Source organism: Urtica dioica, chromosome 7 (genome assembly GCF_054948205.1).
Source record: "Urtica dioica subsp. dioica isolate 48M chromosome 7, U.dioica_male_clone48M_v1_H2, whole genome shotgun sequence".
NCBI classification, from domain to species: domain Eukaryota; kingdom Viridiplantae; phylum Streptophyta; class Magnoliopsida; order Rosales; family Urticaceae; genus Urtica; species Urtica dioica.
In genome coordinates, this window is record NC_142762.1 from 34530836 (window position 1) to 34548184 (window position 17349).

Genomic DNA, 17349 nt, shown 5'->3' on the forward strand with positions numbered 1-17349 from the left:
GTGGTTGAGTTCTTGAGTTATTGAGAGGTTGAAGATGATGGTGGTTGAAGATGATGATCGGAGATGGTCGGATTTCGGTTGTTGAGGTCGGATTTGTGGAGGTGGTGGTCGGGTCTCGTCGGATTTTGAGAGGAGATCGTCGGATGTTGAGAGAGGTGGAAGTTTTTTTTTTTTTTTTTTTTTTTTTTTTTTAGAGTGAGTGTGAGTGAGAATGAGAAAGAGAGGGGTTTTAATGGATTGGGGGTAATTTTGTCCAAAATTGGTATAAAAGTTCAATTTTGGATATTTCTCAACTATGAAGTCTAATTGAGATATTTTCATAACTTTTGGGTCTACAAAATGGAATTTCTCCATGGATATGCACTTTCTTTTTTTTTTTTTCTTTTTTTTTGACAAAACGCACTTTCTTTTAAGGCAACACGAGTTTGTTCGTCTTCGTTGCAGCGGGGTTAAACGCCGAAAAATATACTAACAATGCTTTAATATGTTTAAATTTGATATGTCAAAAAATCTATTGACACTTAGTTATAGTACAATTTTTTTAATTTTTACTATTTAATCAATTTTAGTGGCAAACATCGATTTTTATAAACTCATTCTGAAACAGCTTAATTATAATCTTAATATGATGATCTTAAGTCTTATCATAAATTAAATTCATGACATAATTAGTTTAAAAATACATTAGTTTACTATTTCGTTAATAAAATGCTTAACTCATATAATATGTGAGCTATGTATTTTATTTATAAGTTTAATTTTAGCTAATTACATCTAACATAAATAGTTTAATTTAAAAAATTAATATGATTTTGTTGCAGCTAATATTAATTACAGGAGTGTTGTTTTCCAAGCAACAACATTTCAATGTAACAAAATAATTAAGAAAATAATCTAATTTAAAACATTATAGACACGTAACAGAGTGAAAAAAAAATATTTAAAAATTTGCTTGCCTCTTATTATTAGATACGTTATAATTTTTTTTTTTTTGTAACTAACTAATTTAGTTATATACTAAACAATCTAATTCTTTTAAATAAATAGATTATATTACGCGTAATCATAAATTTAGAAGTGTTTATTGTAATCAATCGCTTTGTTTCCAACTTTTAGTAGAACATATTGGCTTCTTTTAATTAAAAAAAAAATGTATAAGTAAAATTATGCTTTTAGATTTATGCATCGTTTAATATATTTGCATTTTATATATTTTTGGTTTAAAAAATGTGTATATGTAAAATTTCAAAAAAAAAGTGTATATATTGTTATATTATACGTTGGTATACTAAGTGAGAGAGAGAGAGAGAGAGAGAGAGAGAGAGAGAGAGAGAGAGAGAGAGAGAGAGAGAGAGAGAGAGAGAGAGAGAGAGAGAGAGAGAGAAGAGAGAGAGAGAGAGAGAGAGAGAGAGAGAGATGATATTTAAGTAAACGTAATAATTTTACTCTTTTATTTTACTTGTTTTAAAAAAATGTTTATTTATTTATTTTAGTAAGATTAATACATAAGAAGAAAAATAATAAGAAAAAAAAATACAATTCAGAAACGTAATGATTTATTTATAGGGAACCCATTAATGTACAGACTAATACATAAGAAGAAAAGAAAAAAAAAACCATGAAATAGCCAATAAAATGGGTGGGATAGTGAGAAAGGCATCATTGAAGAAGGTTGTTTTTTTTTTTCAAAAAAAAGAAAAAGAAAAAGAAGGTTGTTTTCATCTTTGAGCTGAATTCTTCAAATTGTAATCATGTAAAATTTCAACTAAATTACATATAATTAATTTGCTAGCATATAGCCCCGACTAAAACCGCAGGGGATCATAATTTATACAAATAATTGGCTGCGTAGTCATCTAAAATACTAGCAATTTCGTTTTAGCCAACATTTCGTTAATTTCCCGTAAATAGCCATATTGCTTACGTGGCAGCTTATTAATTGAATTAGTTTAACATTTTTGCCCTTACGCTATTTTAATTAGGAAGTTTTTTTTTTTTAAATCGAATTAAATATTGAAACCGAATAGGGAAGTTTTCAAATTTGAAATTTGAATTTTGAGCAAATTTTGAAAGTTCTCAGCCAATTAATTTTTATGTATTTGGAAAATTTCAGCGTTGACTTTAGGTAATTAATTTCTATTTTCGTTGCAATTCATTATGAATAAAATCTGTAAATATATTCTTCAATCATTGATATTATTTTGTATTCCATATTCATAATTTCCAGAATTTTCGTGCCCAAATATTTTCAGAATTTTTTTCAGTTTATTTACACGATTATACTGTAAATATGCTTTGTATTTACAGTGAATATACTGTAAATATGCTTTGTATTTACAATGAATATACTGTAAATAAGCTCTGTATTTACACGAATATACTGTAAATATGATTTCTATTTACACGAACATACTGTAAAAAAAAAAAAAAAAAAAAAAATTGTTCTTCGCGGAGTCCATAATATCGATCGGGACCTTTGGACGCAGATTCTTCTCTTCTCAGAAAATTCAAACAGGGAGCACGAGAGAAAAAATATTAATATTAACCGCTTCTCAAACAAATCGAACTAAATCCGCCTTCCTCAGCACCGACACACGACACCCCAGACTTTGCCGAATAACCCGAGCCTGCGATTGAAATTCAGCCTTCAATTTTAACCAACAAAAATCAATTCAACAGCTTCAATTCATCCAAACCCGTCAGACCAAACAGGGAGCACGAGAGAAAAAAAATCAACGACAAAGCTTAACCAAGCAAGAACATACAATCAGCCATTAGTCCCACCCTACACATTTTCACCTTCTAAATACCATGACGAAGTCAATTTCATCAAAATTACAACACATCAACATAGATCTAGCCCTTTTTATTTCCATAACGTACCTCGAGCAAAACGGAGCATCTCCGACCACCGATCGGAGGAATTTCATGAGGGCTTTTGTTACCGATGTCATGAACTTCATTTTTATACCGGCGGTGAACACCACCTCCCTCCGGTGATCGGAAAACTCAACATTGGGGCGGAGGTCTTTTCCGGCGAACTCCCACGACAATGAACCGAAATTTTTAGCAAGCATGATGGATGTTTTCTTGAACCTCTCTTTGACACGAGTTCATAGCACTTGTAATCACCCAAATCGGAGCTCAAATGATAGAGATATGGTCAATTGAAGTTTTGAGGAAAAAAAATGAAATGAAATTTTTGAGAGAGAGAGAAAGAGAAAGAGAGTGACGGGAAGAGGAAGAAGAAGCCTTTTTTTTTTTTTTCTTAAAAACAATAAATGAGAGTGGTTGCATGTGAAGTGTGAGCGCATGATACGGTTATAATTACCTCCTCGATTTTCTCTATCATTAATGACCAAATTTTTTAACTGATTATCCTAATAACGCTGATACAAATTGGACGGGAATAACTAAGGGTAGTATCGTCCTATTTTTGCTGTAAATAAATCCACATGGCTATTTACCATTAATTAACAAAATATTGACTAAAAATAAATTGCTTATTTTCAAGAGGCTATTTAGCTTAATTACCCTAATTTATATTTTTGTCCTTCTCCCTATGGTCAGCCAATTACAAATTTCTAAAGAGCAATTCCTAAGTTGTAAATAAACAAGCAAAAAAAAAGTGTAAAGAAACAAAAATTAAAAAGATATTCGTCTGATGTGTTGTCACGTGACAGTGGGTTCACCCAAACGCACGTGACACCATTCGAATGCTTTAATGCCCCGTTTGGTAATAGGTCTACACTACTAAACCCGGCTGATTTCTTTCCTTCTGTGAAGCTGATATTAACGCTATGTTTATAGTCCGCTTTCTCTATGTGGGACTATTTGCCAACACAAACGATTAAAGCTGAACACAAAAAACGACATCAACTTCATCTCTTATTCAACCCGACCTCTCTGCTTCGACACTAGCCGTTCTTTGACACCGCCTCTTCTCCAACGATGCCTCGTCGACGCAATCTCTTCTCTTCTTCGATGCCGATTCAGACCCGCCATCAAGTTGACTACGTGAATTAGGTATATAAGTTAATTAATTAGCAACTCTATATAAATCAGATTTTGTAAACGTGAATGTTGAGGTTTTATTGGTTAATCAATTTACTTAATGAAAAATTTAGATTATGTATAATCTGTAAACATAATTTACTAAATAAATTAGGTTAGTTATTTATTTATTTTGAAATCAACGTGAAGTGGTAATTTTTGGCCTGAAAGAATTTTCTTTATGGTGAAGTTGTTGAAGTCGATATGCTTGGAAGTGCGGAGTTCGTGGGTAGTGGAATCGATGGAGCTGGCCCACAGACTGGCTGAGAGAGACAAGCTTGTCCGTGTCAATCTAATTAACTCTGCGCTTGCACGTTTCTCATGGACGAGCTCGAGGCTTTTGTACCACATTTTGAAGAATGAGGTCTTTGCTAACACCGAGGTTTCGAAAGAGAACTCCGAGTATATCAAAAGGTGGGGCGTGGGTTAATTAATTTATCTGAAAATATTTCATTTTACATGTTCTATAATACGCTTTACATGATCATAATGCATGTTGCTTTTGGTTGTGATTAAAGCTGTGTTGTTTTATGCCTATATTGTTAATTGATCAACCTGAAAAGGTTGATGTTATGCAAGTGATTAAATAAGTTCAAATCTACGAATGAGTTGATAGAAATTTACTGTCTTTATTAAATAATTAATCTAATAAAGTTAATGTTTTGTTAATGATGAAAGAAGTTCAAATTTGTGAAGACAAAAAAAAAATCATAAGCAGAAGAATCGTACAAAATTAATCATAAGCATTTGCTTCAAAAAAGTAAAGCACGATGATATTACATTAATAATTAAATAAAATTAAATATTCTATAAACTTTAATTTACCAAAAAAAAATATCCTAAATTTAACAATACAACATCTTAGTTGAAAAAAAACAAAAATCAAACCTATCAAAGAATACTAAAATCTACTAAACTAGACAAATGAAATCATAAAAACAATAATACACCTCTATGTTGTAAAACCCAAAAAATCTTCACATGAACTTAGAAAACTAGGCGAAACCATGAAAAAAAAAAGAATGTGTAAACGAATATTTTTAAATTAAGTCATGAAATATATCAATAAGATGAAAAATAAAAATACAAACGATAAATTGAATTTACTCTTCTAGTAAATTAATTGATTGAACAAACTTAAAATTTTCAGAATTAACTGCAAGAATCATAACTAAACTCTAGACCAAACGATTCGAACTGATCATATATAATAAGCTTGCAAATGAATTTTTTTAAATGAAATCACGAAATCTATCAATAAAATTATAATCAAATTTAAATGGTAAACTAAATTAAGAGATTTATAAACAAGTAGCCACTTAATGAGAGGTCTTCTAAAATAATAGCCAAGGTTTGTGTTTTATTAAAACATTAGCCAAAAAAAATTGTACCTAAAATGCCCTTCCCAATTAACCAGATCTGTGTAGAAGTCTGTTTTGCCAGCGACGTACACGAATCCAATGTTCAGAACTCCATCTTCTTCTCCGGCGTTCAGAGCTCCGTCGTTGTCTATGGCGTTCGGTCAACAAAGGGCTTCCCAGCCATTGAAGAAGATCTCGACCTCGATCGCTTCCTCTCCAACTTGTCGCCGCCGATTCCGACTTCCGAGTCGACTCAGACAAAACTTTCGTCTCATTCACACGGCGGCGATGAAAAGCTTGAAATCAAATAAAACTTGCCGGTATGTTGATGGCGGCGATGACCCCGATCGCGATTCGCCTTTGCCTCCGATTCGAGATTCAGATTCCACGTCTCTCGCAGCTGCGATTTCTCTTATCTCCATTCTCCTCCTCGTCATCGTCTTCTTCGTATGGCGATCCTAGAGTTTCGAATTTAGACTTCGAAGACAAAAATGAAGAAGGTAAAAGCGCGGTCTGTAGGCACAAGCTCAAATTCCAGCGCATAAGTACGGTCCCATGGCGTCGGTAGTGGTGGAACTCTGCGAGCTTCATCGGGACTGTTGCTTAACCTCTCAAGATCTTAGAAAATGGCACAGTTTACCCTATTCTCAACGTTCGAGAATCGTCTCAGTTCAAATGAGGCTTCCGGTAATAGCTCTATCCTCTATGTACTTTTTTATCTTCTATTAATAAGTTAGCTCTGTTTTGACATTAGATTCTGTCAGTTTATGGCATTGTCTTATGATTATTTGATTGCATGATTTTTAATTTTTTTTGGAAATTGGATTGAATGAAATATGGTTGTGTGTTTTATCTAAGAAAAGCTAGTACTAAGCGTTACTATTCTGAACAGGATATCGTTACATATGAGGGGTAAGATGGCAAAAATGTGTCTCGACTATCTGAAGAAGAATGATTATATTTATGATTATATTTGGTACTGAAATCGAACATAAGAAATGCAATGCGGAAAATGTTGTTTAACTTTCAGTTAATTAGATTTACTGTCAGATTTATTGTTGTTCTTGTTACGGTTAATAAAATTATTATTGTTACTTTTGTTTTCACCATAGTTAATAAGATCTACTATTGTTCTTGTTACAGTTAATAAGATTTATTATTGTTTTTAACACTGTTAATAAGATCTACAGTTGTTCTTATTACGATTAATAATATTTACTGTTGTTCGTGTCACCGTTATAAGATTATTGTTCTTCTTGTTACGGTTAATAAGATTTACGGTTGATTTTATCATAGTTAATAAGATCTACTGTTGTTCTTGTTACAGTTAATAAAATTTACTGTTCTTTTTATCACGGTTAATAAGATTTACTGTTGCTCTCATTACGGTTAATAAGATTTATTGTTGTTCGTGTCACCGTTAATAAGATTTACTGTTGTTTTATTTTTGTTACCGTTAATGAGATTTACTATTTTTTTGTTATTGTTAATTTTATTTACTATGACAGTTAATTTATTAACTTTAAAGGGTATTATTGGAATATTAGAATGTTATTATAACAAATTGACTACTTTTTTAAAAATGTTAATAGTTGAGCTATAATTTAAAGTAGAATGGCTATTTAGGCCAGTTGTTTAGACCGTCCCTAAATTAACTCTTCTCCTGATACATTAATTTACTTAAACTTGACAAATTTGCAGAGTTAACTAAAAAATCATAGCAAATATCTCAGACAAAAAGATTCAAATTGATTATAAAATGAACCTGCAAACGAAAATTTTAAATTAAACAATGTTGATAAGAAGAATTGCTGATTATGGGTAAAAAAATCATAAACTTGAAAAATCGAAAAGAAATCAATGAGGATTTTAAAACCGAAACCAATGATGGTTTAATGATTAGAGATAATAACTCGAAAATCACCATAAAAAAACGAATCTGCTACAAAAGAAAAAAATATCGTAGATAAAAATTCATATAATCATTCTTCTCATTCATATGGAAGAGAAGAAAAAAAAGTGTTATAAGAATGAAAGTATAAACGTGCCTTCAAAAAATTGAACTATTTATCAAATAAAATAAAATTTAGACTATATTTAAAAGCAATTATATGGTTGGTTAGTTGAAAAATTATTCTCACAAAATATCGATTGAGTAAATCATATATCGTGCCATCATAACAATTTTTTTTTTTAATCTTTTTTAGGAAAGTCATTATATTATAATAACTAAAACTAAAAATCTGTTTACCCTAACTTTCACCTTTTATTTGCCAAACATTATAGAATATTTCGCTTCAAACACAGACGCGTTTCATAAGCACTAGTCTTCTACTATACATAAACACAACACACGTGCCTCGGTTAGTTAGTAAAGAAGCAAAGTAGTTCCGCAGTTGAGTTGACTCTCCCACCACTTCACTCTCACTGCAAAAAACCCTTCTCTGGGTAAAAAAAAAATGCTTCTCTCGAAACCCCTGTCATATTCAAAACCCGTCACCCCATTCTCCTCCGGCGCGGCGATCCACAAGGTCGCCCTCCGCCGCCGAAGCCTCCTCCCAATCTCCGCCTGCGCCGCCTCACCCTCCTCCCAGAGCCCGGGCCAGCTCCGGGTCGACATCCTCTCAGAGTCCCTCCCCTTCATCCAGAAGTTCCGCGGCAAGACCGTAGTGGTCAAATACGGCGGCGCCGCCATGAAGTCCGCGTCCCTCCAAGCCTCGGTGGTGAACGACCTGGTCCTCCTCTCCTGCGTGGGGCTCCGCCTGGTCCTGGTCCACGGCGGCGGGCCGGAGATCAACCTCTGGCTCCGCCGCGTCGGCATCGAGCCCGTCTTCCACGACGGCCTCCGCGTCACCGACGCCCGCACAATGGAGATCGTCTCCATGGTCTTGGGGGGGAAAGTGAACAAAGGGCTGGTCTCGCTCATCGACCGCGCCGGGGCCCGCGCGGTGGGGCTCTCCGGCGTGGACGGCCGCCTCATCACCGCCCGTCCCAGCGCCAACGCGGCCAAGCTCGGGTTCGTGGGCGAGGTCGCCAGGGTGGACACCACCGTGCTGTCCTCCATCATCGCCGGCGGCCACATCCCCGTCATCGCCTCCGTGGCGGACGACGAGTTCGGGCAGCACTACAACATCAACGCCGACACGGTGGCGGGCGAGGTGGCGGCGGCGCTGGGGGCGGAGAAGCTGATTCTGCTCACTGACGTGGCGGGGATCTTGGCCGACCGGGACGACCCGGGGAGCCTCGTCAAGGAGATCGATATCAAAGGGGTGAAGAGGATGGTGGAGGACGGGGCGATCGGGGGCGGGATGATCCCCAAAGTGGCGTGCTGCGTTCGATCGCTGGCTCAGGGGGTTCGTACGGCTAGTATTGTCGATGGCCGGGTCCCACATTCGCTTCTGCTCGAGATCATGACCGATGAGGGCGCCGGGACCATGATCACCGGCTAGAGAGTCTAAAGGTTTAAGTTTTTTTTTTTTTGGTGGAAGTACTCGGCTTTTTTATGATTCATTTTTTTTTTCCCTATTTTGTTATTGGTTTTGATATGCGAAAAGATGTACCATGGAATTATATATATTAGCAGAAAGACTGGTTCTTGCTGTGACTCCTTTACAAAACGCTGGCTATTTTGATGACGGAAGAAAATAAGTTTTTTACTACAAAAAAACTAATGCAACAAAAAAGGGGGTTGAGTCTTGTTTCTAGGCTAGTGAGTATTGTTCGTCTAGTCGTTGTCTTCTTCTGAATCGGGGACGATGAGAGGGTCCGCAAGAGCAGAGTTGAGGGTGGGTCTTTGTCTCAACCTGTTTTTCGTGCCCGAGTTTCCGTTGTCTGCAAAAGACTGGGTGGTTTCTCCTCCTACTCCGGTTAGTCTGTTGCTCCAGCGAATCCCGAAATGTCTTGGGGCGCCACGGCTCGCTTGCTTGATCTTCTTCTCGTGTGGTTTGGAATCGCCAGAGTCGCTGAAATCACTGTCGCTGACGACCCCTTTGCCGCTGAAAGTGTAGTCTCCGTCGTCTTCTTCGTCCTTCAATTTACCTGCTCTGTCAACACTCTTGTCCTCCGAGCAGACACTTTTTCCGGAACTGTCTTCGGAGCCTCTCTTTCTCTCTGGGGCGCCATTGGTGGACGTGGGAACCGTTCCTCGGCTCTTGCTGTCTTCGCTTTCTTCTCTTCGCTGGTCTCTCGGCTTGATCTCAGTTCTGAACCACGTAATTAATCGAGGTTAATATGATAGAATAAGGCTTATTGAAAGCTGAGTTGTTGAATCATTAGGCTTAAGGAGTTAGACTCGAAATTTTAACAAGGCCAGTAAAATCCTTAGAGCAATGAAATGTAGATTTCAGATTTTAATCAAGGGCGTCCTGGGTAGATCATGTTGAATTCAGTCTGGAGAATCACCGGATGGTCTGATTTTTGTCCGACTAAACAAAATAATGACTGGGTAGATCATGTTTAGCTGCTTAAATAAACAAACGTGTAATGTCTGAATCCAAATCCCAATAAGAATCACTTTTTGGAGAGTATCAAATGATTTAGTTTTAATATATGCAAGTTGAGACAGACATAAACAGCACTATATTACCTCGTTAGCCTAATTGCCTCCTTCATGACTCTGTCATAATCCTCTGCACATATGTAACCGAGAGTAAGAAACTCATAGAAGAGGTTGATTCTAAAAAAAAACAGGACCAATAATAAGCCGTTGCAGATTACTGTTATTTGTTTGTGTTTCTAGTAAATCCATAAGGCAGGTTAGTAAAAAAAAGAAGAAAGTTGGATGCAAGGTTATGTGTCTACATATAAGCACATCAAGAATTGTATCGTGCAACCACCAAATCGTGAGGATCAATACGTACAAAACACACTTTTTTTTTCTTGATGAGAAAAGATAAATGTTTGCTTAGTTGCAAAAGAGCATAAATTGAGCTTTCTTTGAGAACGAAAATCATCGAATATCAACTTCTTTCAATTCTAACAAGCCAAGGTGATCAAATGCACGGTGAAAAGACATAGCGGGCTATCTGGCTCGATGTTTGGGGCAAATTAGCACAATAATCAGCATTGTGAATGTTAATATGTACAGTATAATCGGAGGAAGAGTGCGTGAAATCAAAAGATAATAGTTTAATAGATGCTTATTAAATGGAAACAAATGTGCAGATTACCATATGCGTAGTTTACAGGCCTACGATTGCGACAAGAGCGAGTAGTTCTGTCTGCATAAACAGGTCTCGGTTGATTCAGAAGCATCGCTTGACTTTGTTTCTTTCTCTCTGCGTTTTCTTTTCTCTGTGGAATGGAGTTAATTATGTTTACCATAAGAACCGATGACTAGACAAACAAAAGGACTTCTTATTCTTTCCCTAAACTGATATCTTGATCTCCATTTTTTCATTTTCTTTTGGTGATTCCATCTCAACTCCGATAATTTACGGGTTCTTACAATGTCAAAAGGAGTTGTGAAGTTTACCTTCCGAATTTTTTCAAGAGCTGGGATTGTTTCAGTCTCAACAAACCTTCTAACAGCAGTTTCTGCCACGGCATTGCTCGATGAATAATCATCCTGCCATATCCAATAAGATAAAAGATATGACTCGTCTCATAGTCTAGTAAAAGACATACATTTTTTTTTTTATGTTCTTACCACAATTTTTTGAAATTCCTCCAGATTGGTGGCCAGCGTTTCCCAATTGAAACTCAGGGGCTCAGATGCGGATTCCTTGGTCGTATCATTGGCAGTTATACCTTTGTACAATCTACGACCCATACGTGTATTTCCTTCATACCTAGCATAGATATAGCGAAAATGATTAAAATTGAGCCTCGGTTACATAGGAGCTTTGAAAAATAATTACTGAAACAATTATTCACCAGAAAGAAGTCCCACTCTGATCTCCTGCTATCTTATCTTTTCGGAAAGATGAAATTTCAGTTCCTTGCTTCAGAGCATCATTGACATAATCCACTGCATCATCTTGCTGAGAACCAAAAAGAATTTCTTTCTCTAAGTTGTCGAAACAAAAATTAAGCATAAAACAAACGAGAGAGAGAGAGAGAGAGAGAGAAGAAAATTATACATCAGCTCTAATCTCACAAAGAGCTTTTAACAGCAGTAACCGTTTTGTGGGACTGAGCTCTTTGTACCCAGATATCTCAACTCTGCACAAGCAAAATTTATTTCAGGCTTAAAATCAAGGCAAACACTACATTCAGGCTATTTGAACAAAACAAAACAAAACAAAGGCCAGCAAAAAAGACATGTACCCTTTAGCAGCTTTGAGTGGAATCTCTCCTTCAGCAACCTGACAACATAGCAAATAATGTTTAAAAGTTGGGTACAAAATAAAGGGGTTTTTTTTTTCTTCTTCACATCTCTTCTTTTGCATATGAATAAAGTCACAGACTTGATAACTATTTGTTCCTAACAACGACTCACCCACGGCCACCACGGATCGAGTTTCTTGCAAAGCACCGTGATCCATGCATCGGAACCATTTAAAGATCTATGTACTGGCGGTATCCCCTATGAACAATTCAACTTATATGATTAGTGACTAATAGTGAAAATTTTAAAAAAATATATATTATATATCACAGATTGAGGCTTGTCCTTGTTCTGATCGACACAATCAATGGGAATAAAAAAATCATAAGAGAAATACTAGACAACGATCACTGATCAAGCAGCCTAATACCCTAAAATAATGTTGGTTTAGAGACTCAGCTCCAGTATCAAATAAACCTTAGTTAGTAGCGAAGAACAATCTGAGAGCAAGAAATCAATAAATAGATCACAGAAATAAAACCTTTAGAAGAACAATGTGAAGCTTAGCAAGCGAGCTGTTAGGGCTTATCAAACCCTCTTCAATATCATCCGCCGATATCTTCAAATCTTTCCCTATTACCTCTTCAAAAACCTGAATAATAAACGTAAAAAAAGCTCAAATCTCTGGAATATATTTGGTATAAATAGAAATGTAATAAAATCGAGGGTCCTAATAAGCAAAGAAACGAGCGATCGTCGCTGGCTTACGGTGAGGAAGTCGATGACGGTGGCGAGTTCCCATCGCCGCCGCAACCCCATTATTTCCGCGCGCTGTCCTCCGCATTCGTCTTTCTTCTCCGGCGACTGCAGAATCTCCCTTTCTCCTCCGCCATCGGAATCTCTCTCCCGACGATTCTCGACGGCCATTATCGAAGAGGGTCTCTAACTCTCCCTAAGCTCCGAAAGAGGGGAAATGAAAGAGAGTTGTGAAGAAGAAGGGACGAATAGGAGAGATGGTTTTTGAGGGGAAGTGATTTTTCCCGCCAAAATAAAAAATATGTGCTTTTTTGACCTGAGATTGAGGTTAAAGGTTAAATCGCTAGGGTTAAATCCATTCGTCTATTTTACATCTCTACTCTCTCTCTCTCTCCCTCGTCGATATTCAACTTTGAAGTGCCACCACGTGGGCTATTGGACGGACCAGATCTGTCGAAATCGAAATTCATGTGGTAAACGAAACACGATATCTGCTCCGTACAATGAAAAAAAATTAGTTCAATTTCTAAAGGGTGATTTGATTATTTAGTTATTTAAAACTTTGGGCTTAGTAAAATAGATAAATTTTGCAAAGTTTAGACAAATTAGCTCAAAATTTGAAAAATCACAAAAATACTCGTATTTTAAATAAAAAAAGACCGAGTCAAACTTTGAACGATATTTGTTATGTGAGATTTTTCTCATACTAAAAAACGTCAAGGCCCAACTCAAGCGAGGATGCATGGCAACCCCGGCCCAAAGAGTAGAGTCCGGGATTAAGACAAGTCGAGCTCACCCCTGAGGGGACCTCTCATCCTGGCATCCAGGCTAGCTCGACCACCAGGCGAGCTCGACCTCCAGGTAGGCTCGACCTCCAGCCAGGCCCGACCTCCAAGCGGGCTCAACCTCCAGGCGATCTCGACCTCCAGGCGAGCTCGACCCCCCAGGCGAGCTCGACCTCCAAGCAAGGCTCGACCCCCTCAGGCGAGCTCGACCCCCAGGCGAGCTCGACCCCCAGGCAGGATCGACCTCCAAGCCAGGCTCGATCTCCAGGCGAGCTCGACCCCCAGGCGAGCTCGACCCCCAGGCGAGCCCGACCCCCAGGCAGACTCGACCTCCAAGCCAGGCTCGACTTCCAGGCGAGCTCGACCCCCAGGCGAGCTCGACCCCCAGGCGAGCTCGACCTCCAGGTAGGCTCGACCTCCAGCCAGGCTCGACCTTCAAGCCGGGCTCAACCTCCAGGCGATCTCGACCTCCAAGCCAGGCTCGACCCCCAGGCGAGCTCGACCTCCAGCAGGCTCGACCTCCAGGCTAGGCTCAACTTCCAGGCTAACTCGACCTCCAGGCGAGCTCGACCTCCAGGCGATCTCGACCCCAGGCGAGCTCGACCTTCAGGCCAGGTTCGACCTCCAGGAAGAAGTCCAACCCAAAAATTGTGAAGGCAATCCCAGCCCTGCCAAGGACCAATCCCTCTGGTAAAGCTCACAAAACCGGAAGACACCTCTGGTAAAGCTCACAAAACCAGAGGACACCTCTGGTAAAGCTCACCAAACCGGAAGACACCTCTGGTAAAGCTCACAAAACCGGAAGACACCTCTGGTAAAGCTCACAAAACCGGAGGACACCTCTGGTAAAGCTCACCAAACCGGAAGACACATCTGGTAAAGCTCACAAAACCGGAGGACACCTCTGGTAAAGCTCACCAAACCGGAAGACACCTCTCGTAAAGCTCACAAAACCGGAAGACACCTCTGGTAAAGCTCACAAAACCGGAGAATCCCTCCGCCAAGTTTCCATAACTTTTCACATTCAAAATCCTATAAATACCTTCAGATTCCTCATTTGGAGGGAGGTTGGCTCACACATAATAAAACCTCTGCCTCTCTCTCATCCGAGACTTTATCTCTATAGAACTCAAAGCACGACACCTAGACTAATGTTGAGCGTCGGAGTGTCCGCCGGAGGAAACCCCTCCGCGGTCCTTTAGCTCACTCTCTTCTCTATTTTCTCAGGTGACGAGTCGTCGGAAATCCTTTTCCGGCACGGCGGAGGTACAGGTGTTGGGACAACTTCCCCGTTCGACCACCGCGCGGTCATAGGGTCCGGCCCTAGACCGAACCGCGGACCGGTTTTCGTGTTGATCCATTTTCAGGCATTAACAATATTCATCCTCTCTAATCCAAATACTCATGCCAAAGACTCCTAGTTCCCCATCCTCGTCGCCATCCGCGAGTTCGACGGCGAAGGATCGTCATCATCTACGGCAATTCCGCCACGCTGGAAATCCGTTCACCGAGAAGTCTAGAGCCTTCATCGGACCGTCCCTGAAAGCGATCGTGTCTCGTGTGAGCTTCAGAAGGAATGGACCTAGATTGGAGTTGTCCAGCGACGATTCCGCCAGGATCTGGCTTGAGTTAGAGTTCGGGCTAGGGTTCCATGGACTGTCCGGTTGGGATTTCTTCGGTTAGCAGTCTGGCGAGGGTTTGGATCGAGAATTCGATGGAGACGGAAGCTATTTCGCCACAGGCGATGGAGTTCGAGGCACAATTGGGTCGACTCTTGGGTATCCAAGCCTCCGTGATCGAGATCCGGAATGGTGGCGCACTTGGACGCCATAGTTATGAAACTTGGCCACCGCCATCTTCTTCTTCTTCTTCTTCTTCTTCTTCTTCTTCTTCTTCTTCTTCTTCTTCTTCTTCTTCTTCTTCCATTTTCGGTTTTGAGTGTTTTTATTATCGAACAGTGGATTAAAATATTTGAAAGCATAATTAAATATTTTGACACACATCTTCTTCTTCTTCTTCTGTTTTCGGTTTTGAGTGTTTTTGTTATCGAACAGTAGATTAACATTTTTTAAAGCAGGATTAAATATATTGACACGTCGTTGCCTTCTAGTTGCGAATGAGCAAAATTAAAATATTTAACACCTAGATTATTATTTTGAAATTTTGGAAAAATTGGTTACTTGAATATTAAGGGTATATTAGTATGTTTACACTATAAGTGGGTATAATGCACTAACTTATGAAACATTGATTATTTTGCTAAATACTTAGTTTAAATTGGCTACTTTATACAAAAAAATCCATTTATAAATTGCTAGAAAAATTCATGCTAAATTGTTTTGTTGTCTAACTTACAAAAGTAATTTTTTATCGCATTTTTAGACAAAAATATTATTTCAAACTTAATAAACCATTTAAATTCTAATTTTCTATTTTGTCATTACATTTCACTATCTTACTCTCTCATTCTCACAATTATCTCTATCAAACCTTAACTACTAGCATGTTTTTTTAACGAAAATATAATTTTCTTCAAATAAATTCAATTTTTTTTTTCATTTTGAACGTTATTATTATTGAATGTATTAAATTTTGTCGGAACTCATTCAATGATATTCAAGGGTAACATTAACTCTTTTTGGAGTCATTACCACTTAAATTTAATTTTTCAAAGTTTGAATACGATAGAATCCGATGAATTTTATATTTTAAAATAAAATAAAAAAGGTAATTTTGTCCGATAACGTGTCAATAGTCTATTTTACAAGTTGGCAACTATCTAACTTAAACATAAAAAGACGAGTTTTTCTTTGAAAAAGTGGGACGAGATTGGATCATCGATCGCTACCGGAAAATATTGCGAACAGAGGAATGTCCATAGTTCTCGCATTGCACTAAAAGAAAAGAAGCAACCTTTTATGCTTTATGAGAGTGAAATGTGAGTGTCCAATTGTGAAAGGCGCTTGGGCGGTGGAGGATAATATGGTTATGATGTGGAGTTTGTGAAATCGCGGAAGTTTTGTGATACACAACAATTTGTTGGAATTAAACATGTGTATGGCTGATTTGTGGCAACATTTTGAGTGGGCTCCACTCATCGGAATTTAATAATTCCAAGTGATACGGATTCCTCGTAACGAGGGCTATAAAATTGAATATTTGTTTGCCAAAATCGGACCTAAGGTGAATGAGAAAGTGACGAGGTCGACTGGACGAAGTGACGAAGTCATTCCAGCTCGACTGGGCGAGGTCGACTGGACGAAGTGACGAAGTCATTCCAGCTCGACTGGGCGAGGTCGACTGGACGAAGTGACGAAGTCATTCCAGCTCGACTGGACGAGCTCGACTGGACGAGCTCGACCGGACGAAGTGACGAAGTGTACGTTTGAGAATTAAAGCCAACGGTTTGTATGCTTCAATTCAATGGTTTTTGAGCTTTAAGTGTGCATTATGGCTGTGTAATAATGTCATTAAGGCTGAAAACGTTGGACTGTTCGCATGATTTTGAATTCAAAACGGTGTGTTAAATGGCTGGGTGTTATAGCCTGCGTTAATGCCTTTATGGCTCGACGTTTTTGAAGTTCAAACCATAGCCTTGGCCTATATAAAGAGGCTTCAGCCCTCATTCAGAAAGAAGGAGAAAATCCATCTTATTCCCCACTGTTCCCAAGTATCTCTCCTTCCCAGAAATTTTCTTTTGTTTTGTCGTAGTGATAGTTTTCGCACAGGTTCCAGTTCGCCGCGAGTCAAGTCTTTTGGTGCTAAGCTTGCCTCTGAAGTCATTGTATCCTGGGAGGCTATCGCTCGTTTAGTCCAGCATCCGTGAGAGAGCGATAAAAAGCTTCAAGGAAACCGTCCAACGGGCCTCGACTAGTTTTCCGTTTTGGTTTTTCCGGTTTATATGTAATTGGTTATATGTGTTTTTTCTTTCCATACAATTTGTCTTATTTTACATCAATATTAATACAATATTACTAACAATCTTGAAGCTTTTTTATCTTCTAAGACAGGTTGCAAGGAAGGAAAAATATTTTGTTTTTCCATTATTTTGTTCCCGGATTTGTTTTGAAGATTACTAATTTCTGGATTTCTTTTGTAGAAATATGACTAACGTGAACGACTTGAT

The 17349-nt window shown here is 38.4% G+C and overlaps 2 protein-coding genes and 1 long non-coding RNA gene across 3 annotated transcripts; 1 reads left to right on the top strand and 2 right to left on the bottom strand.

The window, feature by feature from the left end:
• Nucleotides 1-2245: 2245 nt before the first annotated feature.
• On the bottom strand, nucleotides 2246-3112 carry LOC149391029 (uncharacterized). Its single transcript, XR_016300385.1, has 2 exons — nucleotides 2884-3112; nucleotides 2246-2627 (listed from the first exon to the last, which is right to left on the bottom strand). It is a non-coding gene; the product is annotated as an uncharacterized LOC149391029 (long non-coding RNA).
• Nucleotides 3113-7790: 4678 nt separating this feature from the next.
• NAGK (N-acetyl-l-glutamate kinase) lies at nucleotides 7791-9018 on the top strand. The gene has a single exon (XM_089620485.1). It carries the CDS (start codon nucleotides 7874-7876, stop codon nucleotides 8861-8863), a length of 990 nt encoding a protein of 329 aa, XP_089476611.1. The 5' UTR covers nucleotides 7791-7873; the 3' UTR covers nucleotides 8864-9018.
• A 100-nt stretch (nucleotides 9019-9118) lies between these two features.
• Nucleotides 9119-12699, bottom strand: LOC149391031 (DDT domain-containing protein DDR4). The gene is made up of 11 exons (XM_089620484.1): nucleotides 12451-12699; nucleotides 12224-12334; nucleotides 11854-11940; nucleotides 11682-11719; nucleotides 11495-11576; nucleotides 11289-11395; nucleotides 11062-11203; nucleotides 10888-10980; nucleotides 10583-10706; nucleotides 10000-10042; nucleotides 9119-9616 (listed from the first exon to the last, which is right to left on the bottom strand). The coding sequence occupies exons 1-11, from the start codon at nucleotides 12607-12609 to the stop codon at nucleotides 9139-9141; spliced, it is 1464 nt and encodes a 487-aa protein (XP_089476610.1). The 5' UTR covers nucleotides 12610-12699; the 3' UTR covers nucleotides 9119-9138.
• Nucleotides 12700-17349: the final 4650 nt, after the last annotated feature.

Excerpts from the sequence above, each read along its gene's own strand:
- NAGK (XM_089620485.1), top strand. The coding sequence starts at position 7,874 with ATGCTTCTCTCGAAACCCCTGTCATATTCAAAACCCGTCACCCCATTC.
- LOC149391031 (XM_089620484.1), bottom strand. The coding sequence starts at position 12,609 with ATGGCCGTCGAGAATCGTCGGGAGAGAGATTCCGATGGCGGAGGAGAA. Across the intron at positions 11,204-11,288 it reads CAGAGTGGGACTTCTTTCTG|GTATGAAGGAAATACACGTA; the intron begins GTGAATAATTGT and ends TATCTATGCTAG. Across the intron at positions 10,981-11,061 it reads AGGAATTTCAAAAAATTGTG|GATGATTATTCATCGAGCAA; the intron begins GTAAGAACATAA and ends TGGATATGGCAG.